The 24,566-nt window shown below is 53.2% G+C and overlaps 1 protein-coding gene across 5 annotated transcripts in view; it reads right to left on the reverse strand.

The window, feature by feature from the left end:
* The window catches only part of PRRC2B (proline rich coiled-coil 2B), an 88,407-nt gene that overhangs the window by 17,350 nt on the left and 46,491 nt on the right, over positions 1 to 24,566 (reverse strand). For all 5 annotated transcript variants that reach the window (XM_047098164.1, XM_047098163.1, XM_047098162.1 and 2 more), the window contains exons 10-18: positions 22,499 to 22,589; positions 18,871 to 19,063; positions 14,876 to 15,191; positions 12,658 to 12,851; positions 10,298 to 10,493; positions 5,240 to 5,456; positions 2,523 to 4,586; positions 1,029 to 1,225; positions 294 to 439 (exon numbers count right to left, since the gene is read on the reverse strand). In XM_047098164.1, coding sequence (XP_046954120.1) covers positions 294 to 439; positions 1,029 to 1,225; positions 2,523 to 4,586; positions 5,240 to 5,456; positions 10,298 to 10,493; positions 12,658 to 12,851; positions 14,876 to 15,191; positions 18,871 to 19,063; positions 22,499 to 22,589 — 3,614 coding nt within the window. The remainder of the gene's footprint in view (positions 1 to 293; positions 440 to 1,028; positions 1,226 to 2,522; positions 4,587 to 5,239; positions 5,457 to 10,297; positions 10,494 to 12,657; positions 12,852 to 14,875; positions 15,192 to 18,870; positions 19,064 to 22,498; positions 22,590 to 24,566) is intronic.

Consider the following 24,566-nt stretch of genomic DNA (forward strand, 5'->3'; position numbering starts at 1 on the left):
CCCGGCCCTCCAGACGCCCCGGGTGACAAATCTCATCCCACACAGGCTGGAGTGGTGGGAGGAGGGGGGCCTGAGGGAGGCCTGCGTCCTGTTGTCACCTGGGATGAGTCACCTTCTCCAAGCACTGGGCTAACATCACCTACTCCCACACGACAACAGGGTTGGTGATGTCGGGGGCACAAGCACACTGCTGTGCCCGCCTTCCCCTCTTCTAGCTTGGGCCCGATTCAGAACTCTCTCTCCTCGCTCTGGGTTTCTCTGTGCCGGCCTGCCCTCCACCCCACACCCCCTACCTGCACGGCCTGCTCCTTCTTCCTCCTCTCTTCTTCCAGCAGACGGCGCTGCTTCTTGGTCAGGACCTCAATGAAGCCTTCACCCGCCATGGGGCCCACCTCACTCTCCTCCCCAGGGCTGGACCCGCAGTTTTCAATGATGGAATCTGAACCCAGATTTCACAAGAAGGGACAGTGTCTCCATTCATCGGAAGAAAGAATAACCCAACCCTACCGGTTTCTGATATCTAAGGACAGCTCAGCTCCGAAGGTCGGGCGGCACCAGGCCTGATGCCTCCAAGGAGCAGACTGTACTTGGAGTCTATGGAAATCCTGAAAGGGTCCCTTCTTCCCCCCCCACCCCCCCCCCCCACCCCAGGCCTCCTCGGCACACGGTTGTCTCACACCGCAGACAACAGTAACACTACAGTTTAAGAAAAGATGCTGGTGACCGAAGACTCTGCTCTGGTGCTAGCCAGCCGCGTGACCCTGGACACACCACACAGCCTCGCTGGGCCTCGGGGTCCCCCTCTGGAAAACTGGGGCACCGGGGCTGCTACGGGGGTGGCAAGGCTGTGAGCAGCAGGAGGGCAGGAACCATATCCGTTCTGCTCACCAGCGTCGCCCTGGAACTTGGCCCACCACCTGCCCAGAGGCCACGATGTTCAGAGAACAGATGGGCAAACCCAGCAACCCTCGAAAGCCACCGTGGCCCCCGGTTTTGAGGGGCCCGAAGATGTGAGGGGACAGACTCACTTCCATAGTTCAGGTCAAACTGTTTCATGGTCTCTCCCTGTTCGCCCGCCCTCTGAGCAACCAGCTTGGCCGCCTCCTCCGCCGTCTCACAGGAGGCCTCGGGGATGTCGGAGGCACCGTGGGCCACCCGCTCCAGCACGTAGTGGCTGCTCCCACTGCTGCAACTGAGACCCGCGGGCAAGGCCTCATCTGGGGACCTAGGAAGAAGGAAGAACCGTGTTAGCTCAGAAGCGGCCAGAGGCTGGGGAAGGAGAGAAAGGGACAATCAGCATGTGCACACGGCACGCCCGTGGACACGGGGCCCTGACCTACAGCGCGCCCCCTCTGCGCAGTCGAAGCTGCTCCCCAGCGGCAGCCCTCCTACGGCCACACTGCCAGCTCACGGGGACAACTGCTCTTCTCTGACCCCTTCCAGGGCTCAGTGCCTCGGTCCTTTCCCACTGCGTGCCAAGCTCAGCAGGGCTGCAGACAGGAGAGAACAAAGGGGAATGCCCAGAGCAGGGCCACAGCCCTTACCACTCCTGGCACGGGAGACTGACCAGGGAGTCAAGGAGCCGGGCCAGGCCACACAACAAGGCTCTCAGCAGAAGTCAGAAGCAAAGCCCCGTGTCAGCAGCTGGGGCCTGGAAAGCTAGGCCAGCCCAACACCTGGAAAGATCAGCATTCCCCTAGGGCTCCTTCTTTGGAGCTGAGTGGATTCCAATCCAGGTTTCTGGCCCCCAGGTTTCTAAGGAGACTGGGAGGTAGGAAGCGGCCTTCCTCCTCAGGCGGAGGCATGGATCAGAAAAACAGGCTGCACGAGTGAGTCTCTGCACGGGCTCTCCCCTCTCCCGGATTCCAGGCAGCCTGCAGGCAATGAGCCACACAAACCTGAGCCACCTGGATGCCTCCAGATCCCCTGAGAGACGCTCACAGGGCCTCAGGCAGCTCACCTGCTTTTGCCACTGCCTGGCTCTTCCCACCAGGAGGTGGTCAATCCCTGAAACGGAGCCGCATCTCCTCACCGCCAAGAGGCAGAGCCACTTGGGAAGAGCTGTCCCTACAGGACCAGGAGGCTAGATGGCCCAGCAGGACGCGGGGGGAGAGCAGTCCAGGGGCAGAGGAATCTGGGGGACCGGCACCGTGCACAGGAAGCGTCCCCCTCGGCGGGGCGGCAAAGGGTACTGTTGGAGGCTGAGCTCTCCTGACGGGTGCTGGGGCAGCCACCACTCGAGGACCAACGGGCTGGGGCTCTGGGTTTCGGTTTCAAGCCACAACAACAACAACGACAACAACATGCCACGAGAGAGGCAGACAAGCAGTGTGAGAGCAAGTGATGGAGACGCCCACACACAACGGCCTGGGTGGGCAGCGGCCCTCCTGGAGGACGACAGAGGGACGGAGTCGGGGCGCCGGACACACGGCAGGGCATGCATGCATGGGTGCTGCTTACAACAACAGGCTTGGTAACAGAACAGCAACAGAGAAGAGCCTGGGGTTCGGTCTGCATTTTACCTTTTGGCTTTCAAAGGCGTCCCATTCTGTTGGCTGTCATAACGGGGAGAGGCGTCACCACCACCTGGCCTAATGGACTTGTCCCCAAACCCCCCCGGCTCCAGCTTTCGGCTCTGCCTGTCGGCCAGGGGCCTCTGGCTGGAGAAGCTCCTCTTGGCCAGCTCCTTCTTCTCACCCGCGGCGGCCCCGGGCAGGCTGCCGTCCGCCTGCGGGTCGGGCTCGGCCCCCGGGCCCTCGCGCCGCTCCCGCCGCTCGCTGAAGTCACTGCTCTCGGAAGCCGTCTCCCACTCCTCGTTGGCGTGATCGGACGAGTTCTGGTACGAGAGCTCGGGGGACCCGCTCTTGTCCCCGGGGCAGAGCTTGGGCCGGCCCGGCCACGGCCCCGCCAAGAGGTGCGGCTCCTCCTCCGGCCCCCACAGGCCCAGGGACTCCCGCTCCTGCCGGAGGCGCCGGAAGCGAGGGGGCTTGTCCTGACGCGGGGGGCGCCTTCTCCGGAAGGGCCGGTTCTCGGCGCCTTCCGAGTCGGCCGCGTGGTCATCGGGGAAGAAGGGCCTCTTGTCCTCCAGGCGGCCGTCCTCGAAGGCCCTGGCGCCAAGCGAGTCAGAATGTCTGTAGGCGTCAGGGACACAGTCTCTGTCTGCGGGTCGCCGGGACCCGCACGTGTCTGGGGAGCTGTACTCCTGCCAGGAGGCTCCCGGGCCCTTGCTCTGCCAGTGGGCGGCCTCTTTGGACACAAAGGTTCTCCGGCCGTAGCCGCAGCTGCTCAGCCGGGGAGGGAGCGCCCGGCCGAAGGCGCGAGGGCCTCGGCTCTTGGCCTCCGGGCCACCGTGGTCCTCGGAGCATGCCTTGGTGGAGCGCCAGGAGTCCCTGAAGTCGCCCCTCCTCAGGGTGCTGCCCTCCCGCTCCAGGAGCGAGCCCTCGCTCCCGTTCTCCGAGCCTCGCTGCCGCCGCCGCTTGGGAAGCTCTTCGTACTCAGAGCCCTCGCTGTGCGTCTCGCTGGCGATGCGCCGTCGCGGCTTGGCCCTGGGGAAGTCCTCCGGCTGGCCGAAGTCCCGCAGCCCCCGGCCGCGGCCACTCCTCTGGCCGCCGCCGTAGACGCCCCGCGCCCCGAGCATCCCCCCACCGCAGAGGCCTGGGCCACCGCCCGCCGGCCGCCCTCGGAAGGTGAACTCTCGGAAGCCACGGCCGCGGCCCCGGGCCTGCCCTCGGCCCCCGAAAGCTTGCTCCTCGTCGATAAAGATCCAATTGTTCCTCTTTGTCACGGGCGTGTCACTGGACTCCCGGGAGGGTCTGCCCTCCCAGGCCCTGGCCGGCTTCTCGTCCTCGTCACACCTGCTGGCCTCGCGGCCCACACTAGCACGGGCAGGGCCCTGGTCCTCCAAGGGGGAGGGGGAGGAGTTGGCCAGCGCGGGGTCGTTCTCTTCATCCTCGTCCTTCTCTGCCTTGCGAGCCGGCCCCTTCTCCTTGGCCACTCGGGCGCTCTCCTCCCCCAGCTCCTGCTTGATCTTCTCCAGTTCCTTCTCCTTGTCCTCCACCTTGAGGGCTTTCAGGACGGGCTTCTTGATGGGTCCCGACCTCCGCGTCCTGCTGGTCTGCTCCTGGTGCTGGCTGCCGGGGCCCCGGGGCTCGGCAGTCCACTCGGGCTCCAGGGACTGCTGTTTGTTGGGGCTCCCGTCCTTCTCCCAGGAGGAGACGTTAAAGGGTGGCTCCTCCCGGGGTGTTCCCTTCTCGATGCCGCTGGCCGTGTCCGTGGACTCTGGCGGGTGGCTAACGTCCCAACTGCTATACTCTGGCTTTTTCTCCGCTGGGGCAAAGTCGGGCTCCAGTGGGGAACACCTGAGGTCTGGGCTGTGACCCCCAGGAGCACCCGCTTCCTGAACATTTTCTTGGGGTGGAAACAAAAGCTCCTGGCCTATTCTTTGAGAAGAGACACAGCTGTCAAAGTCTGCTGGGGCCTTCTTGTCAAAAGCACTCAAGAACTCCTCCCCTCTCTCCTCAAGGAGATCGCGCTGGGCACCTACACCCCCTGACCTTCCGGGGGGGCCAGAGTAAGAGCTTTCATTCCTGAAAAGGAACCAGAAAAATCAGTCAATGTGATTGGAGCTTGGTTCCTGGTTTCCATGCTGAACACAGAGCTTAGTTTTAAAAAGAAAAAAAAAATCTTTTTTAAAAAGAAAATGAAAAAGAAAAAAAAACCTAAGCACCAACATTTGCTCTAGCTTTAAACACGTCTCAGAGCTGCTGGGCCATGGATTGGTCGGCGGCCCCTGGAGTCCAGAGTGAAGAACGCGGGGGCTGCTGGTGGCCTCAGCGTGCCACCTGGAGGCGTAGCAGCTGGGGATCCTCTGGTTCAAGCGACAAGCTGGAGGCTGGGAGTCCACGGAGAGTCTGGGGCCCTGGGCCAGCAGGGCCAGCTAGCTTGCTCCACTTGGACAGGAAGGAGCCACGACCCGGGCACGCGGCCCCGCCAGACCCCACCCCTCGCCCTGACCCAAGGTTCAGCAGATCTGCCTCTGACCCAGGACCTCTCCTCGGCCGTCAGCCCCGCCGGCAGGTGAGCGCCTCTCACACAAAAGCGTTCCAGCAAACCTCCTCGTACTCCCCGTCCACGGAGGACACTGCCTGCGGGGACAGCGCCCCCTCCCGGAGCCCCGCACGAGCAGGATTTGGACATCCTGCCTTCCCTTGCAGGCCAGGAGGGCCGAGTTCCAGCTCACCTGACATGCATGTCCACGGCCAAAGCGTCGTTTGATTTCGGCTGCGGAAGCGAGTAGCCTTTGCTCTGCAACGCCATGTAGCCCTCTGGGCTCCACACGGGGGCCGGATCGAGGGCGGCCACTTTCCTTTCTTGCAGCGGGGGCACGCAGTTCTGGTCCTCAGAGCGACAGCCAGTCCCACCGAGGGAGTCTTGGGGCATCATGGGTTTCATCAGTCCTGAAGGAGGCACAGGCAAAGAATCACCCGCATCAGCCAGCGCAGAGAGCCGCACTCCAACCTCGGGGGCAACCCAAGGCCCGAGGGAGACCGTAGTTACCAGTTACCCCATCAGGCGGACACAGCACCCCACCTGCTCGCCATCGCCGAGCCCTCCGTGTTCTCTCAACACGGAACCTCTGAAGGCGCACGAGCACGCGACGGGAGGGGTCTGCGGATCCATTCTAAGACCTGTGAAGTCCAACCTGCGCTCCAGGTTCAGGACCCCATGCCGAACAGTGCCTCAAACTGGCAAATGGAAACTGGAAATATCTAACTAGAGAGCCCATCATGTCAACAAAAGGCTAGAGAGGTCAACCCGTCGGCCACGAGGGTCTGTGTGCGGGCAGGGACGCTGAAGTCTCCTGCCCAGGCGCGAGGAAGACCAGCCGTGTGGCCAAGAGGCACACGGACCAAGAGCTGCCGTCTGCAGGCTTCAAACCCCGAGCAGCAAGCCTTAGGAAGGGATTCTGGTTTCAGTTTTGTTTTTTTTTAATGTTTATTTATATTTCAGAGAGACAGAGAGAGAGAGAGAGAGAGAGAGAGACAAAGAAAGAGAGTGCACAAGCAGGGGAGGGGTACAGAGAGGGGGAGACACAGAATCCGAAGCAGGCTCCAGGCTCTGAGCCGTCAGCACAGTGCCCGACACGGGGCTTGAACTCGCTAACTGTGAGATCGTGACCTCAGCCGAAGTCGGACGCTTAACCGACTGAGCCACCCAGGTGCCCCCATCAGTTCCTTTATTTATTTTTAAAAAGATTTAATTTTTAAGTAATCTCTACACCCAACATGGGGCTCAAACCCACAACCCTTAGACCATTTAGAGTCGGATGCTCTTCTGAACAAGCCAGCCAGGTGCCCCAGTTCCTTTTATCTCTAGCCCTAGGACTGACTGCCACACTCCACGTTTTTATACGGTGAATGGGGGTGCACAGATGACAATAAACTGTTTAACGGGCCTGAGGTGATTAAGACACAGAGGACACCTCGGTCCCTCCAGACATAAGCTAGCAGGGGAAAGTGTGCCACCACCCCCCTCCCCGCCACCGTGGCCTATCTGTCCACGTCCATCAACCTGGGGAGAGTGAGGAGGGAGGTGGTGCAGAAATTAAACGTCTCATCAGGCCTAAGTCTGTGGACAGAAAAAGATCTGATTTTTCAGATACTTTCTTCACAGAGCTTATTAGCATACACACATGTTGTGTGGCTTTTACACAGAGATAACCTGGCCAGAAAACGGCTCTGCGTTAGGCCGGTGCGTTAAAGCTTTCTTTTAGCTCTAGAGCGCCCTCTTCAAATGCCACTGATACGTGACTCCAACATACAGTTAGTGTGAGTCAGCCGGTGGGGACCCTCTCTGGAACCCTGAAATTACACACCACTCATTAAGTACTCATTATGAGGCACACTGGCTTCTTTTCACAGCTCTTATTACCTGGAAAACCCTGCTACCACAAACGTGCGGGGCAGAATAGGTCATTACACATATCACTTGCAGAGCTGGGTTCCCAAGAAATTGGGAAATCCCCAGGGAGTTGAAACCACAGCCACCGGCCAGCGCCACAAGCCGGTGCTTCCTGGAGGGGAGCAGGGGAATACACCTGTCAGTCCTAGTAACCATGGGCTTGGACTCTGACCCCCGGCAGCACAGGGGATGGAGCTTTCTGCACAAGGAGAAGCTGCTCAAGACAGAGGCCCTCAATTCAAAGGCAGATTTAAAAATCCATGCTCTTTTGGGGCACCCGGGTGGCTCAGTCGATTGAGTGCCTGACTCATGATTTTGGCTTAGGACATGATCTCACAGTTCGTGAGTTCAAGCCCCACATCAGGCTCTGCACTGGCAGTGTGGAGCCTGCTTGAGATTCTTTCTCTCTCCCCGCCCCTTCCCTGTTCACATGGGTGGCTCGCTCTCTCAAAATAAACAAATAAAAATATTAAAAAAAAAAAATATATATATATATATATACACACACATATATATACATATACCTACACACACACATGCTCTTTAGTACAGGGAAACAACTTAAGTTTGTGTCCTGGCCTGGTCCAGTTAGGGAAAAATAGTTAGCTGCTAGGAATGTATAACTGTGCTGGCTTTCATGCAGGTTGTGGGGAGGAGGGTTTAGATGCATTCCCCAAGAGTGGTCCAGAATTTTCCCAAGTTAGAATAGCAAGGGGTTCTAGGAAGGCAAGAGAAAACATAACTGGAGAGACAGACTCTCCACTCGAGCCGTACCGGATCCCCACAACAAATACAGCTCTGTTGAAAATGAGCTCACAATCCAAAATTCCCAGCATGTGTGGGAAGCTGCCCACCACTAGCCCACAGTGAACCCACAGGGTTACCTGCCTGAGAACTTCAGATAACAGAATAATAAATACTAGAAATCAGGTTTTAAGTTATTAAAAGCATAAAAAAGGAATTAAAACCTTAAGAAAAACATGACACACACACAAACACACACACACTAGAATTGACAAAAGAAATTCCAATAATAAAAAATATAGTCACTGAAAAAACTCACTGGGCAATAAAATTAGAAAGAGAGAGAGAGAGAGAGAGAGAGAGAGAGAGAGAAATTGGACACAAGCAGAGAGAAAATGGACACAACACGGGGAGACGAAACCACAGAGGAAAGAGGAGATCTTAAAGAAGCCAGAAAGAACACAGAGTGGGTTCCCCAGAAACGAATCACTCTGAGCAGCCACAGAACCAGAAGAAAATGTACTACCTTCCTGGTCCTGAAAAAGAGACGTGCCAACCCAGAATTCTACACCCAGCCAGAGAAAGGGTGCCATAAAGACTTTTTCAGGCGAAGAAAACCTTCTGCCAGAAAAACTTCCTGAAGAACTCGACAGAATGTACCTCACAAAGAAGCGTATCGCACCCAGATGGAACACACGGGAAGGAACTAGTGAAGGGACAGGCGAGTCTGCAGAAGCAGACTGCAGGAAGCAAGAGAAACAATGCCCGATTTGGTGGCATAAAAACAACTAAAACTCGAGGGAGAACTCAGAAGACAGACTGATGGAGCTAATCAGCTCGGGTGAAGGGTGAGAACGCCCATCAGCCTATGCCAGTCACAGGTGCGTCTCAGAACGTCACGTAACCACGAACACAGTACAAACAGCACGCAGAAGTAAAACAACCGGAAGCATAGGAAAACTTGATCCAAAAAAAGGAAGAAGAAAAGTAAGAAAGGTGGGATCAACAGAAAGTATAAAGTAGGACAGCAGAAAATCCGAATATCATAATCCCCCCAAATCCAAAGAGAGGCACTTTGGCAATTACAGTCACAGATTTTCAGAGTGGGTAAAACCATACGCATCTTGTACCTACAAACGCCCCCTGCAAAAAAGGGCTCAGGGAGGCGGATGGTAAAAAGATACCAAATGAATCTTCATCAAAAGAAACCTGGAATGATGACATCAGTATCAGACACAGTGGACAGGAGAGGTGGAAAGCACAGTTAAGGAGGACAGTGCTGTGTGAGGATAAGGAGAACGAGATACATCAGTCCAAACCTGTTTGCTTCCAGACAGAGCGAAGCCCGACAGGCTTAGGGATTCAACACACCTACAGTCACAGTGGGAGATTCTCACGCACCTCTTAGTAAGTGATTGGGGGGGGGGGGGTAACAAATCGTGATGGATGTGAGAGAAACTCGCACAGCACAGCCAGCAAGTTCGATGGAATGGACCACATCCAATTGGAGAATATTCTTTTCAAGAAAACACAGAATGTTAAATAAAGAGTATGTAATAGCCTACAAAAAAAAAATCTCAACAAAACACCAAGCAATCTCGATCGGGAGCTAGCTGGCATACGAATGCCCTTGAGTGAAACCTGACCCGCCACCTGTTTTTAAAAATAATGTTTTACTGGAAAGCGACCAGACTTGTTCAATCACTATCGTCTTTGGTCATTTTTGTTCTACAACAGCAAAATGGAGTAGCTGTTCAAAGCCCAAAATATTTATTATCTGGCATTTATAGAAAAGCTTCCTGACCCCTGTTCTAGATCATACAGACAATGGTATCTGACCACAAAGCAGCCACGTTAGAAATTAACACCATCCGGATATTCTTAAAACTCTGTATTTGGAAAATTTATGCCATACTATTAAAAACCATCAACCAAAGAAAGGTAACAAATCAAAATCTGACGAGCACTGAAAACTGTACAGTAACAAAAATGCTGTATCTTAAAACTCCTGTTCATAGCAATTTACAACTAAAGTAATACTTAAATACTTACATCTAAAAATCAGAAATTACTGGGCTAAGTATTCAACGCAATTACAAAAGAGTACAATACTTTCAAAGGAATTAATGAGGAAAATTAATGAAATAAAAACCAAGTAAGATAAAAGAATTAAGAAACCCAAAAGTGGCTTTTTAAAAATGGCATTTTAAAAATGGGGAGGAGAAATCAAGGAAAAAAAGAGAGAAGTCACAAAAAAACATTAAGAATGGAAAGAGAGATACACTTCAGTAAGAAAAAAAAGAAAGAAACAAGAAAAAAAAAAAAGGAAAGAGGAACAAAAGGACGTTGCAGGGACATCAGAACTAGTTAAAACAACATATAATGCATCATCAGAAAGACTCTGCCCAGTAATTCTTTGCGACTGGTACTATCCATGCCCTCATGGTGCCAACAACAAAGTTCAAACTCAGACTGGTCACGTGAGTTACAGGAGCGGCCGGCCCGGACCCGGGCGGGCCTAAGTCCCGAGGCAACACCCCGAACACCACACCGTCCTGGACTCCACTGGTGTGGCCCACTGGGGCTCGCTTACCCGAGGGATGGAGGGCGGACGGGTAGAAATCCACTGGGGCCCGAGTGGGCGGGATCCGTGGGTCCATGTAGGAAGGCATCATCATCCACCTGGGATCGAAGCCCAGCATTTGGGGGTGGTGGGGGTAGAAAGTGCGCTGTGGGTGGGAAGGTGGGGGGTACACGGGCTGCCAGTGCTGCATCTTATATAGCTGCTCCTGAGCAGACAGAGAGAGAACAGGTCAGACCGGCGCTCGGGGCAGAGACGCACATGTGTAGACACGCACATGCACGCACTCTCACACATATACACACCACACACACACGCACACACCCCCACCCCACCCCCATACACACACACACTCACACACACAGGCACACTAACCCCGGGCTGTAGGAGTCTCGGATGGCTCCCCACAGCTCTCCATGGAACAGCCCGAGTCCCACCAGGCCCCACGTGACCTGCCCGACCGCCCACCAGCTTCACTGCACACGACTGCCTGCCCACATGGGGCCCTGGTTGCACACTGGGCCCTCCGTCTAGGAGGCTTCCTACTCCCTTGCATCCCGGCTCATCCCTGCTCCTCCTTCAGGATTCCGCTCAAAACGCCCTTCCTCCGGGCAGCCACCCTGAGTCCCTGGACGAGATGAGGCCCCTGCCTCTGCTCTGCAGCACTGGTCCTTCACCTCTGTAGCACTGACAACGGGCGATCATTTTGAGCTGCCGGTCTCCCTCACAAAACCGTAAGAAACTACACACCGGGTTCACTGTCGTATCCTTGCGGCCTACCACCAGTCACGGCACATAGAAAATCCAGGGCACAAATGGATGAATATCAGCAAAACCTTCAAAATCTGGTCCTAGACCCCGTGGGGGCTCATTTCCAGCCCTGCCCCTTCACATCAGTGACCTCCGGGGCTGCCCTCTCCAGTGCACCCAGAATCAGCATTCCGGCAGGACCCAGGTGCAGAGTCAGACAAGAAAAGCGGACCGGGCCGCACCCTTCCCATCTGCGAACAAAAAGGCCCGGGCTGGATTCCCAGGACGGCTCTGTGGGCCTCCGCCCAGAGCTCCTCCTCCTCCGTCTGGACCCCAGGCCCCCCCGGGGAACCTGACCAGACAGTCTGCCTGCCAGGCTCCTTCGGCAGTCCTGGTGCTTTCAGACTCCTTTCCCTTCCCGAAGAAGGACTTACCCGTCCCCGCCCCCCAGAAGCGTTACACACAGGAGCTCTCGCTGCTGTGTCTGGCTGGAGTCACCCCAGAGACCTTCCTGGTCAGTAGTTCTCCACCAAGCCGGGGAGTAACTGCACAGTGCTGGCTCACACTGTAACACCGTCAAAGCACACAAGGAACACAGCTTCGTGTTTACCGCTCAGGACCTGATGAGCTTCCGGAAGACCCCATAGGGGCCCAGGGGAAGGAGGGTCTGGGGTGAAGGTTTTACAGGCAACTAAATGAGATTCTGGAAAAGGCTGGAGACGCTGGAGATCCTGATTTGTGTCCCTAAGGCACACATGTTCTGCACCGGGATCGTTGTTATTAAGGATGATTTACTGCACATCTAGCTGCTGGGCTACGTGATGTCCACGTCTCATCTGTTTCCCACCCGAGTGCTGCTCATCAGTAATCACCTGTTCCCTCATTTATCACTCCTGGAACACACACGATCACCAACGGTGCTTCCAGCTGGCCACCAGAGATCAGTACGATTACAACCATCACCCACGTAATCTTCTCTGGGGCGAAGAGCAGGTCCCTTTTAAAGTTCACAAAACACTAATAAAGATGACACTGATAACGCCGATCCACCAGAATGCAGGTGCCACAAAACCCTCGCTGCCCCTCTGAGGCCGGTACTCGTCGTTCCTGGGCCATCTGAGGCCACACTCGACCCGAGAAGCTGCACGATTAGGACCAGGATGCACAGCAGTTCAACTCAACCCCTACAAACCCCCGTGCTTATCCCAACCTAGTACACCTCTCTGCCAGCTTTCCAGGCCCTCCCGGGCTTCCTCACTCCTTGGGACGGTCCCAGGGCGGACAACGCTGGCCTATGGACAGGCTGCAGTGCACTGCTCTGAACGAAAACACCACTCTTCAGCGAAACTGCACTGGGTGAGTGCACACCCCGCTGCCACTGCCTCACCAACACCAGACGAGGGAAGACGCCACCAACAACCGTTCTATTCATCCACGGGAGAAATCACTCGGAAAAACAAAACACGGCCAGGGATGATCTTCCAAGGCTGTAAGTTTTCAGGTGCAGCCCCTAACATCCGTGCCAGTGATGGGGATATTCGAGTTGTTTCTTTTCATCGAAGGGGGAGGGGACCAGAGGAGGAGACAGGGGACATCCACACTCAGCCGTCCGATCTGTTTACCTGCTGTTGCTGCTGCTGCTGGCGCTGGAATCTGGGAGGAAGAGACTTCTGGTACTTGCTGAACTCCTGTGCAGGGGACCCAGCCTCCCTGGCGCCCTCCTCACCGCCGCCACTCTGAGGCACAGCTGGAGGAGCCGCGGGGGCTTCTTCTGAAAACGTGTTGGGGGTTCCCTGGGCAGGAAACTCAGGGGAGCCTAGAGGACAAGTAACCAGAGAAACGGCTGCGGTGAGCTCACAGAAGCCGGGCCAGTCAAACGTTTACGGCAAACGCTTGCTCTCGTTGGCACGGACGGTGCACGAGGTCATGGACTCCCCACGACGCCATCGCTTCAGAGGTGAGAGAGAGCTAAGGGTCGAGAGATCAGAGGAACCACCAGGGTTCCAGAAGAGAAGGGTTCTATTGAAAAGGACCCCAGTAAATGAGAGAGCAGCCACCAGCTCGGCGATAGCCCACAGCCATCATCGGAGCGACATGAGTCAATGCAGCCAAAGGCCATGCTGGCCACCAAGTCAGCACGCATCCCCTGGCTGGTTGCCTCACCTGTAAAGGGAGGACAGCCACTCTGTCCATCCCACAGGCCTTTGTGAGCCTTAAGGGAGACAATCCATGCAAGGCCGGTAGCAAGTGCTCCACACAACTTCCCATCTGTATACTCTCTGAAATTCCCTTCTTCCTTACCTCAAGCCACCTTTACAGCTTTAACGGAGTAGAAAAGACATCGGCATTCTTGATTTTACTGCAGGGGACACCCAAACCCTGATGCAAAGCCTCAGGGACCCAGCGGTGCAGCGCAGGGGGAACACGGAAGAGCACAGAGCAGGTGCCCACACACCCCGAAGGCCAGTCTCAATTGAACACACTCACACCATGGCACCCGCGTCCTGGACTCTCCACTGCCCGTCTCAGCGAGTGTGGACACCAGCACAGGCTGCACTCGGGCCACAGTGAGAGGCGATGGGCAGGACAGTGGCGGTTTCTCGGTGTTCCTTGGCCAGAAGGGGGCCGAGGACCGGCAGACCATGACCATGAGTAAGACTCACCTGAGAAGCTTTCAGGGTCTGAAACTAACATCGGGCCCCTCTCTCCTAAACAGAGTTGGTTTTAGTTCGTTTAAGAAGGTCCCAAAGAACAAAGCTGGTCACAAAGAACATGTTCTTTACAACTGCTACAAGGCACTTTCCGACATGCAATGCTGTTCAACATCTCTTATGGAGCCGTGTGTATCCAGCCCTCAGAATCCAGGCCAGGAGAAACATACTCTAACAAACAGGCGGGCTTCTCCCCAAGGTCACAAAGATACTTTGTGGTTCTCTCTCTCTCTCTCTTTCTTTCTTTCTTGAGATAGAGTGTGTGCGTGTGCGAGCACAAGTGAAGGAGGGGCAGAGAGAGAGGGAGAGAGAGAATCCCAAGCAGGCTCCGTGTTGTCAGCACAGAGCCCAACTTGGGGCTCAATCCCACGAACATGAGATCATGACCTGAGCAGATATCAAGAGGTGGACGCTTAACCGACTGAGCCACCCCGGCGCGCCCCACTTTGTGATTTTGGTTTTTTTTTAAATGTTTATCCATTTTTGAGAGAGACAGAGAGACAGAGCACGAGGAGGTGAGGGGCAGAGAGAGAGGGAGACACAGAATCCGAAGCAGGCTCCAGGCTCTGAGCCGTCAGCACAGAGCCCGACGTGGGGCTTGAACCCACGGACCGTGAGACAATGACCTGAGCTGAAGTCGGATGCCTAAACCGACTGAGCCACCCAGGCACCCCACTTTGTGATTTTGTTAAATGAACTCAGAGGACCCTGGGCTTGCATTGAGGCCCGCCACTATCCGCATCTTTGGTTGAGCAGTGGCAGGGGTGAGAATGGCCACAGGGGTGAGAATGGTTGTACGGAATGACAACCAAGCGGGCAGCGCGCACACTTTCCGTATCTAGAAGCTGCACGAGGTGCTTTCTGTACGTTATCTCACGTGCCCCTCAGCGTGTGGCAAAGTGCGTACTAATTCCAGCCCATTTTACAGATGAGGGAACGGGCACCAGGGAGGTAAGTGGCCGCAGCCAGCCGGTTTCAGTCCCTGACACGGGATGTGAACCCATGCCGAAACTCAACGGCCGGTGCTTCCCCGCCCCCTCCAGCTGCCCGCCACAGGCTGAACCAGTAAGGCAGGGAGGCACCCACAGCCTAGGGTGTCCAGTTGATGGGACAAGGGCCCAGCGCCTACCTTTGCGGACAGCAGGGCCATTCTCCTGTGGGGGCACCTTCTCGGTGCCTGGAGATCGGGGCACTTCCTTCTCTGCCGGTTTCGGGGCCTCGCCCGCCTTCTGAGCCTGCTTACGCTTCTGGTCCAGCTGCTTGAGCTTGGCGGCACAGGCAGCCAGCCTCTCCTCCCGTGCTCGGCGCTCCTCCTCCTCCCGGCGCTTTCGGGCTCGTTCCACGGCCTCGGACATCTCTGACTGCACGAACTTCTGCCGTGGAGGTGGCTTGTCCTCTTTGTCCTCGACAGACTGTTGCCGGAACACGCTGCCCAGCGAGGACTTCTGCCGAGAGAAATGAAGTCTGCTGGAACAACAGACCCCAAACCCAGGAGACGGGGCCACCCCAGCATGGGAGCGGTTCTGCTTCCCAAGATCCCCGAGCACCTTCGAGAGGCAGCAGTCACGCACGCCGCAGACCTGGGTCTCCAGGCCCTTTCCTAACCTGCAGTGAGGTCTGGGCAAGTGTCAACCCTCCCTCCCTTAGCTCCCCACTGCAAGCTGGGGATAGAGGCGGCCCTCGGGATGGTGAGTGTGCAAGGAAGGATTCGCACCACACTCTGCATGGTGACCAACAAAGAAAACAGCACCCTGGTGCTCCCACCACCACTAATGGGCACACAAGATAAGGGCCTCCACGGCTACTGGACGGGAGCAGGGACCACACGCTCATCCCGAGTTGCAAAACGGCTCTAGTCTTTCTCCCGTAAAAATACAGAAACCTCTGGGAATAAAGAGGTACGAGAAATTAAAATGAAGTCAGATCGACGGTTACAAAGTGACGCTTCATCTAAAAACATCTCTTCTGGCGACTTCATCCACTCCTGAGTCTCTCTCACCGGTCACCAGTTACCGGACAGCAACAGAGAGAAGCCCACTCAACACCGGGAAGGTTCCTCCCTGATCTGCAGGGAGCACCCAGAATATGCACCAGCACGGACGACGGCCAAGTTCAACCGATCCCCAGCCACTGGAACTCCAGCGAGGTGACCGTCACAACACACAGCTTCCCATTCTGAGTGCTAGTGACGCACAGAAGTGTCACGAGTCCTCAAGCATAAACAAACACGGTCTGGGCCTTCTCCGGTCTGCTCGTGAACCCTCCGCAAAAGCGCTATGCGACACGTTGACCGCAGTCAAGGACTTTTCCTCCGGAGAGCTGGCTTCTCATAATCCAGAGACAACGGTGACAATTGTAAAAGATCAGAAACCTCTGACCTGGAAGCGAAAGTACTTTCACACGATGTAACTGGGGCCGACGTGTGCACTGTCCTTCACGTGGCCCTTGACCAGCCCCGGCCGCGCTCTGTAGCGCTGGGCACAGTGGCACCACAGAGCCTCCACCATCAGCCCCCAGTGCTCCCAGAGAGGAAGGAGCAGCACTCAAAGTGTATGAATACTTCCATCGAGACGGCTGACGTGCCTTTCCAAACTCCCCTAACGGTAGCTACCATTTCATAGACTCCATGCTCTGCAAAATACTTGAACTTTTCAGAAATCGGAATGCAGAAAACTACATTTTTTTCTTTCCCGACTCAGTTAATTCACATTGTTATGAGATCAAAACGAAATCTTCTTTGAATACTCACCAACCCCGATATATGAACGAAATCTGGATTCATTGCAGGGTAATTTCCAAGAATAGGTCTGTGTCAATTTGTTTTTTAATGTTTATTTGAGAGAGAGAGAGAGAGAGAGAGAGAGAGAGGGAAAAAGAGAAAGAATCCCAAGCAGGCTCTACCCAGTCAGCGCAAAGCCCGACGCGGGGGTTGATCTCATGAACCTGGGAGATCATGTCCTGAGCCAAAATCAAGGGTCAGATGCTTGACTAACTGAGTCACCCAGGTGCCCTAGCTCTATGTCAATTTTGTTTCGTTTTTGTTTTCCCCTGTACCTAGCACAGTGCCTGGTACTCAATTTAAAAAAAGCAAACAAACCTGAAGATAAAGTATTTTCATTTTATAAGATATGGAACCAGACTCCCTTAAATGGCAAAGTGCATTAAAAATGGCAAGTTTTGGGTGCCTGGGGGACTCAGTCAGTTGGGAGTCTGACTCCTGATTTCGGCCCAGGTAATGATCTCATGGCTGGGCCTGCTTAAGATTTCTCTCTCTTTTCCTCTGCCCGTCCACCGCTGGTGAGCTCTCCCTCTCCCTCTCTCTCTCTCTCTCTCTCTCTCAAAAAAAAAAAAAAAAGCAAGGTTTGTTTTGTTTTTTTCCCCCCAAATATATTTAAATTAATGCCTTTTCTACCCCTAATACTGTGCCTCCTGCACAATCCAGTCCAAAGTCATGAAGTCATGAAGTGTGGCACGTCTGGCACCAGGAAGTCATGGTGGCTAAGAGCAGGTGGTCGGAACCCGGGCAGGGAGAGGAGGATGTCCGTGTGGAGATGTGGCTGGTGTGGGAGTGAGGGCCCCATCAAGCTGGGTGAGGAGGCAATTCATAAGGAGAGGCGGCCTAGAGGGGAGATTCAGGGCATCTGTGGGGTTGGGAGTGGGGGAACGACACGGATGGTTGAGTGAGTGAGGAGGGCATCTTTACAAGGGAGAGAGGGTGGGGGCAGAAATGGGAGACGGGTCACGTATAGGGGAGCTGATCGAGGAAGTGTGAATACTGGGGACAATGGGAACAGGTGTCTCACTGTTGGAGACAGGAGTTACAGATACGCGGTGGGAGAGAACTAGGTTGGAATGTGTGGAACCAGAGATATTACTGTGAACTCATAGTTCTCCACACAGATATAGGAGTAAATAATAAAGACAACACGAACATGTACGTACGTGTGCACGCACATATCTATCTATACACACACATTTCCTCACTCTGTCCCCCAAAAGGACCCAAGAGCAGGGAGCACTCCTGGTGACCACATATTGGTTTCTCAATATCACAAGGGCTGATTCCAGACCAAGGCAGGGTAAGGACAAAATGAGCTTGGGAAAGGTTCTCCTGGTGGGCCTGAAAAAAAAATTTTTTTGAAAGGGAAAGAAAAGAGAGAGAAAAAAAAAAAAGAAAAGAAAAAAAAGCCAACCTGTCTAATCAGCAAGGCATTTGCTCCATAAGGATGGAGACACATAAAGACAGATGCAGCTTGAAGAGGTTCCAACAGCCAAACCGAAAATACTTGGGACTTCAGAGCCAACAATCAGAGGCACAGATCATAACCCACTGGTATCAGTAAATAAATTCGAAGTTTCGTAAGAAACAGGACATTCATAGCCTCAAAGTATCTCCCCACAAAATTCTCATCAATTACGAATGTGGAAGAGAGAAACCCCACAGCGTGAAGTTCGGCAGACATTATAACCTTAGTCAAGAGATCAGAGTGAAGGCTGTCAGCAGGTGGGCAGAGTGGAATCAGTGACCTGGCGGGAGGCAATGAGCCAGGGTCACTCCTGAGAGATTCTAGCCACAAACGGAAACCTTGAACCTAATCGTGAGGAAGCGCCAAACCAACCCCACTTGAGGTACATTCTACAAAATAACCGGCTTACAGTCCCCACAAGTGTCCAAGTCCTGAACGTTAAGGAAGGCTGAGGGGCTATCCTAGACTGAAGGCGGCATGTGACTCTGCACCGATTCTTCCGTACAAAGAACACCAGCGACACAAGTGGTACAAGACGGAGGGGGTCTGGGGATCAGATGGCAGTGGTTATCGACGCTACCTTCCTAGTTTTGACTGAGGTCACCCAGGAGGTAGAAAATAGATGCCAACGTGTTCTGCGGTGACAGGGCCTGGTCAGCCCGGCAACTTACTCTACAAAAGGTTCAGAGAAAAATATCCTTTGTATCCAGCTTCCAGCTTTTCTGTAAGTTTGTAACTGTTTTGAAATTTTCAAAGACAATTTTTTTTTTTTTTTAATTAAAACAGGAGAAAGAAACGTCCACCTAGGACTTTTATGTACGCGTGTGCACCTTCCAGGCTAATCACATGCACAGAACCCCTCCAGTGCCCACGATACCTGGTAGTCTGGGCCAGATGCCCAGCTGTGAAGCTTCCTAGAAGGTGGCTGAGGTTCTGGCACTTTGCGGACAACACGGGCCACACCCGCTGCTTCACCCCAGTCCTTTCCTTCCTCTTGGGGACGCTTAGCATCAGCACTGTCCGCGGAGCTCATTGACAACTGCCGCTGCCGTCGGGGGTCCCAACTGTTCCTAGGACAAACCACGGTGAATGTGAGTTTTCCCATTCAGCCCCAGTGCAGTCTGATCTTACCCATCACAGGGCCTCAGGAATTCCGAAGCCAGCTGCCCACATACCAGTGTCCTTCCCTCGAACAGACCCAGCCCCTCACGGCTGAGAGGACACGCCCAGAACACCACAATCCGGTGGCACCAACATTTACCAAGTCCCTCTTGCACACAAAGCTCTGGGCAGGATGTTTCACACCCATTACTTGGTTTACGGGAAAACAAGTCCTCACCCCCACTTTAAAGGGGTGGTAATGGAGTGTCAGAGAGGCTGGGGAGCTGCCTTCCCAGGAGGAGTGACTAGACTGGAACCTAAGATCCCAGAGGAAGGTCTCTTTCCTCATACCAGGGCTCCTTCCCTGTGCTTTGCATAAAGGAGGTGCTCGATCGATTTTCCTCAAAATAGCAAAAGAAGGCTCACTGAATAATGCCGTAACAGAGACCAAGAGGAGGAAAGCAGAGCAGACTCCACGTGAGAAAGGGGAGAGGTTCCAAAGGGAGGCTCGGAGGGAATGGAGATCCAGACCGTGCTCACCTTTACCTGCCGCGGGGGAAACAAAGGCACCAGGGAAAAACACTGTGTGCATTTACCAAGCACCTCGTGTATGCAAAACAAGTGCCCAGCACACCTCCAGGAGTTCCGAGAAAAGCAGGGAGTCAGGTGTGGCCCGCACGTGCGTGTCCGCAGGTGTCCACACACACACGGGGGGGGGGGGGTGGGGGGTGGAATGAGGCTGCGGAGGTGGCTGAGGTCACGGCAGGGCACTAAGTGCTAGTGACTACTGCCTTCACCTTGAAAGGCGCAAAAACCACACGAGGCTCCCGACCCCCCAGGAAAGATGACAAGGGCACAGTGTGAAGGAAGGAGGCGAGCCGGCTAACCTCTGAGTGGTCTGGAAAAGAAAGGATGAGGTCCCAGTGACCCAGAGACAGTGAGCGGGAAGGGCTGGGATCCAGGGAAGTGTCAGGAAGCCGTCACAGGTGGGGAGACAAGATGTAAGGAAGACCTGGGAGCTTGGAGGAGGAGACTCACAACCAGCTCAAAGAACACCGTGGAAAGATCAGGTTCAGCAGAGTGGGGTGGGGGTGGGGGGTGGTTTGGGGATTCTCAATTTGAGATGTCCTTGGTCACATTAGCAAAGCCGCGTCCAAATCCATGCCTAACTCTTTCGGTTGAATATTCAATTCACATCAACCGAAAGAGACAAGGAACAGAGTGTCCTACTGTTCCAGAAGTCTGTAATATTTTATGTCTTTGCTTTTGATTTAAATTCTTGCTCACAATTCCTTCTGAGCTTAGTGTTCCAAGAACTGACCCACAAGATATTTTCCCAAGTGCGTCTAAAACTTCAGTTAAAATCACACAGCATTAAAATAAATTAGAAAAGCCTCAAATAGTTAACTGTTTGTGTATCAGTGAAAAACTAGCAGGTCACTACCAGCTCCCTCTAGAATGGCTTTTTTTTTTTTTTTAATTTTTTTTTAACGTTTATTCATTTTTGAGACAGAGAGAGACAGAGCATGAACGGGGGAGGGTCAGAGAGAGGGAGACACAGAATCCGAAACAGGCTCCAGGCTCTGAGCTGTCAGCACAGAGCCCGACGCGGGGCTCGAACTCACAGAGTGCGAGATCGTGACCTGAGCCGAAGTCGGCCGCTCAACCGACTGAGCCACCCAGGCGCCCCCCTCTAGAATGGCTTTGAAGGGAGGAACATCGAATAACCAAAAACAAAACAAAACAAAACAAAAAACAAACCAAGGCTCGCAAACTTGGCCCTCTGAACATTCAGTTATAGACAATAAAATAGACAAAAGGAAAAACATCAAGGGGTGCCTGGGTGGCTCAGTCAGTTGAGCGTCTGACTTCAGCTCAGGTCATGATCTTACGGTTTGTGAGTTCAAGCCCCATGTCAGGGCTTGGAGCCTGGAGCCTATTTCGGGTTCTGTGTCTCCCTCTTTCCCTGCCCCTCCTCTAGTCGTGTTCTCTCTCTCTCTCTCTCTCTCTCTCAAAAATAAACGTTAAAAAAAAATTTTTTTTAAGGAATAACAGCATAGTATTAATATCTAAACAATATATAACATTGATCACGTTTTAAAGGAAATACACTAAGTCCAATAAATAAATATGCAAAGAACATAGGCAATTCCATACAAAAGAAAGCATCCATATTTGCTGGTATTCAACATAAATAAATAAAAAACAAATTAATGCAGCTGTAGGTACTATTTAAAAAGAACCAGAGGCGCCTGGGTGGCTCAGTCAGCGAGGTCCGACTTCGGCTCGGGTCATGATCTCACACTCCGTGAGTTTGAGCCCCGCATCGGGCTCTGTGCTGACAGCTCAGAGCCTGAACCTCCTTCGGATTCTGTCTCCCTCTCTCTCTGCCCCTCCCCTGCTCATGCTCTGTCTCTGTCTCAAAAATAAAAAAAAATTAAAAATTAAAAATTAAAAATTAAAAAAAAAAAAAGTACTAGCCACGGACACCTGGCTGGTTCAGTGCATACAAAGTGTGACTCTTGACCTCAGGATTGGGAGTTCGAGCCCCACGTTAGGGATGGAGTTTACTCCAAAAATAATAAAAACAGGGCGCCTGGGTGGCTCAGGCGGCTAAGCATCCGATTCTTGGTTTCGGCTCAGGTCATGATCTCACAGTTTGTGAGTTCGAGCCCCACATCGGCCTCCATGCTGACAGTGCAGGGCCCGCTTAGGATTCTCTCTCTCTCTCCCTCTCTCTCTGCCCCTCCCTTGTTCATGTTCTACCTCAAAATAAATAAACTTAAAATAAGTAAATAACTAAAAATAAAAAGTCCTAGCCAATCATTCTACCATCAATCTATTACGACAAAAACTAGAGGGACCAGACTACAATGCAGTGATTTTGCAAAAGGTGTCATAAGTAAAATGAGCCCAACGAAATGACCCAGAAAAGGGAAGACCGAAGGGGTCGAGGAAGCTCCGGAAACCTCGTATCCCCCGTCCAGTGCTTCTCCCAAGATCCCTGATGTGCACTCTAGCACGCACAACCCCGGGGTAAACGGGTAAGTTGAACCCTGGTGGTTTCCCAAACGCGCTTGGCTAGAGAAACCCTTCTGGGCACCACACCCACAGAAGCGATCTGTGGAACAAGCGGCGTATACACACACACTCGGGGGGACACCGGCACAGCGGCTGAAACCACCGGGACTCAGCCGGCCCGCCAGCCACCCGGCCAGCGCACCCTGGCTCCCGTCCCACACGGCTGTGCCACCCGCAGAATGGAAACCAAATCTGCCCCAGTGAGGCTGCCAGGGCGACGAGGCAATGCGCCTGGCACAGTGACCGGCACTGATGCGTGCGCCTCCGGCCACGGTCAAGCCCCAGGGTGCGGTGCCACGAGCAGGGCTGGGGGGCATCCTTACCACTTGGGCCTGCCGTCCTTCCCAACTTCCTCCTCCTCTTCATCATCACTGAACTTCAGTTTCTCGGAGTAGTCCACTTCCTCATGAAGACCTGTAACCAGGGAGGGCCACGGAGAATGGGCAAAGCCAAGACTCAGCAGCGCCAAGAGCGCCACACGGGGCGAGGGGTGGGGGGGCTTCCTCCGGTCGGAGCTCGTCCTGGCCCAGCTGAGGAGGAGAGCCACCCAGCCAACCGCAACCACCAGACAGACACTGCAGATCAAGTGAGGGACAGCTCCGGCTTCGGGTGACAGCAAGGCGGCCCCGTCAGATTAACCTTCCCGCAGAGGACAGTTCTTAAATCTGGACAAAGTATTTTGGAATTATATTGGAAGGTGCAGAAGAGTGAACGAAAGAAAGCAGGCAAAAACAAGACAGGACCCAGATCCATCTGGCAACACAGAGGCTTGGCCAGCGTGATTCGTGGGCTGCTGCTTGTGCCCTAGGGCACTCCCCGGCCTGAGCAGCTCAGGGGCAGAAAGTGCCCATCAGCTGGCAAGTGGGCACACACACTGTGGGAGATCCACACAGGGGAATGGTACTTTGGCCACAAAAATGAATGCAGACAGGGGCGCCTGGGTGGCTCCGTCAGCCGGGTGACCGACTTCAGCTCAGGTCATGATCTTGTGGTTCGTGAGTTCAAGCCCCGCATCGGGCTCTGTGCTGACAGCGCAGAGCCTGGGGCCTGCTTCCAATTCTGTGTCTCCCTCTCTCTCTGCCCCTCTCCCACTCGTGCTTTGTCTAACTCTCAAAAATAAACAAACATTAAAAAAAAAAAAAATGAATGCAGACACACCCCCTCAACAAGACAAACCTTGAAAAACAAGCTCAGTGAGAGAAGCCAGACGTGAAAGGCCACATTCTATACTGGTGCCTCCATTTATATGAAATGTCCAGAATAAGCAAAACCACAGAGATAGAAAGTAGCTCAGTGGTTGCCAGAGGCTGTGTGCGGGGCTGGGGGGTAAGTGAGAGTGACGGTTAATGATACAACACTTCTTTTGTGGCTGATGAGAACGTTCTCGAACTGGACAGTGGAAATGGTTGCACAACCTTGTCAATATACTAAAGATCAACGAATTGCAGACTTTAAAAGGGTACATGTTATGGTATATGAAATTTGTCATATGCACCGTATCTTAGTAAAAAGGCAAAAAGCCCAATACAATTACAAAGCAGATTTAATGAAAAAGCAAGGGCAACTATATGCTGTCTAGATCATCCATTGAAATACAACCACAAATGGGTTGAAAGGAAAAGGATTAAAGAAAAAAGACACACCGTTTACACAGTAACACCAGAGCAGTAGTAACACAGGACAAGACAGACTCCAAGAAGCACTTCCAATGATAAAGGACATCCGCAAACAATACCAAGGGTCAATGTGTCAACTCATAAAAATTATAAATGTGCATATGCCTAACAATAGCTTTGAAATCAATGAAGCAGAAACTGATAGAATTAAAGGGAGAAACAGATAAATCCACAGTCACAGTGGAGAATTTAATGCTTCATTGTCTGAGAGGATCATACAAAAACATCAGTCACTGTGTAAGGTCTGAAAGACACATTCCACAACCTTGATAGTGACTAAATTGAGATGTACAGAATGTAATAATCAACAACCGTAGAATACGCATTCTTTTCAAACGCACTTGGAATATTCATGAAGAAAGATCATGTTCTGATCATGAAACAAGTCTCAGTAAGCTGAAAAGAACTGAAATCATACAGTGCATGCTCTCTGACTATAATGGAATTAAATTAGAAATCTAGAGAGCCCCAATAATTAAAATGAACAGATAAAATGAAATAGAAACAATCCAACAACGGAGAAAATGAAAGCCCAAAACTGCCTTTTAGTAAAAGATTAATAAAACCAATAAGCCCTTGGCATAAGTAAGAAAAAGAAGAATACAGATTACCCAATTAATGAGAAAGAAAGAAGTCCATCACTACAGAGCTTACAGACATCAGAAAGAAAAGGAATTGCTATCAACTTTATACCAATAAATTCAATCACAAAGAA

This window comes from Lynx rufus, unplaced genomic scaffold, assembly GCF_022079265.1.
Source record: "Lynx rufus isolate CCGP_SWC_20201006 ecotype Redwood Valley unplaced genomic scaffold, mLynRuf1.p SCAF_44, whole genome shotgun sequence".
Lineage (NCBI taxonomy): Eukaryota > Metazoa > Chordata > Mammalia > Carnivora > Felidae > Lynx > Lynx rufus.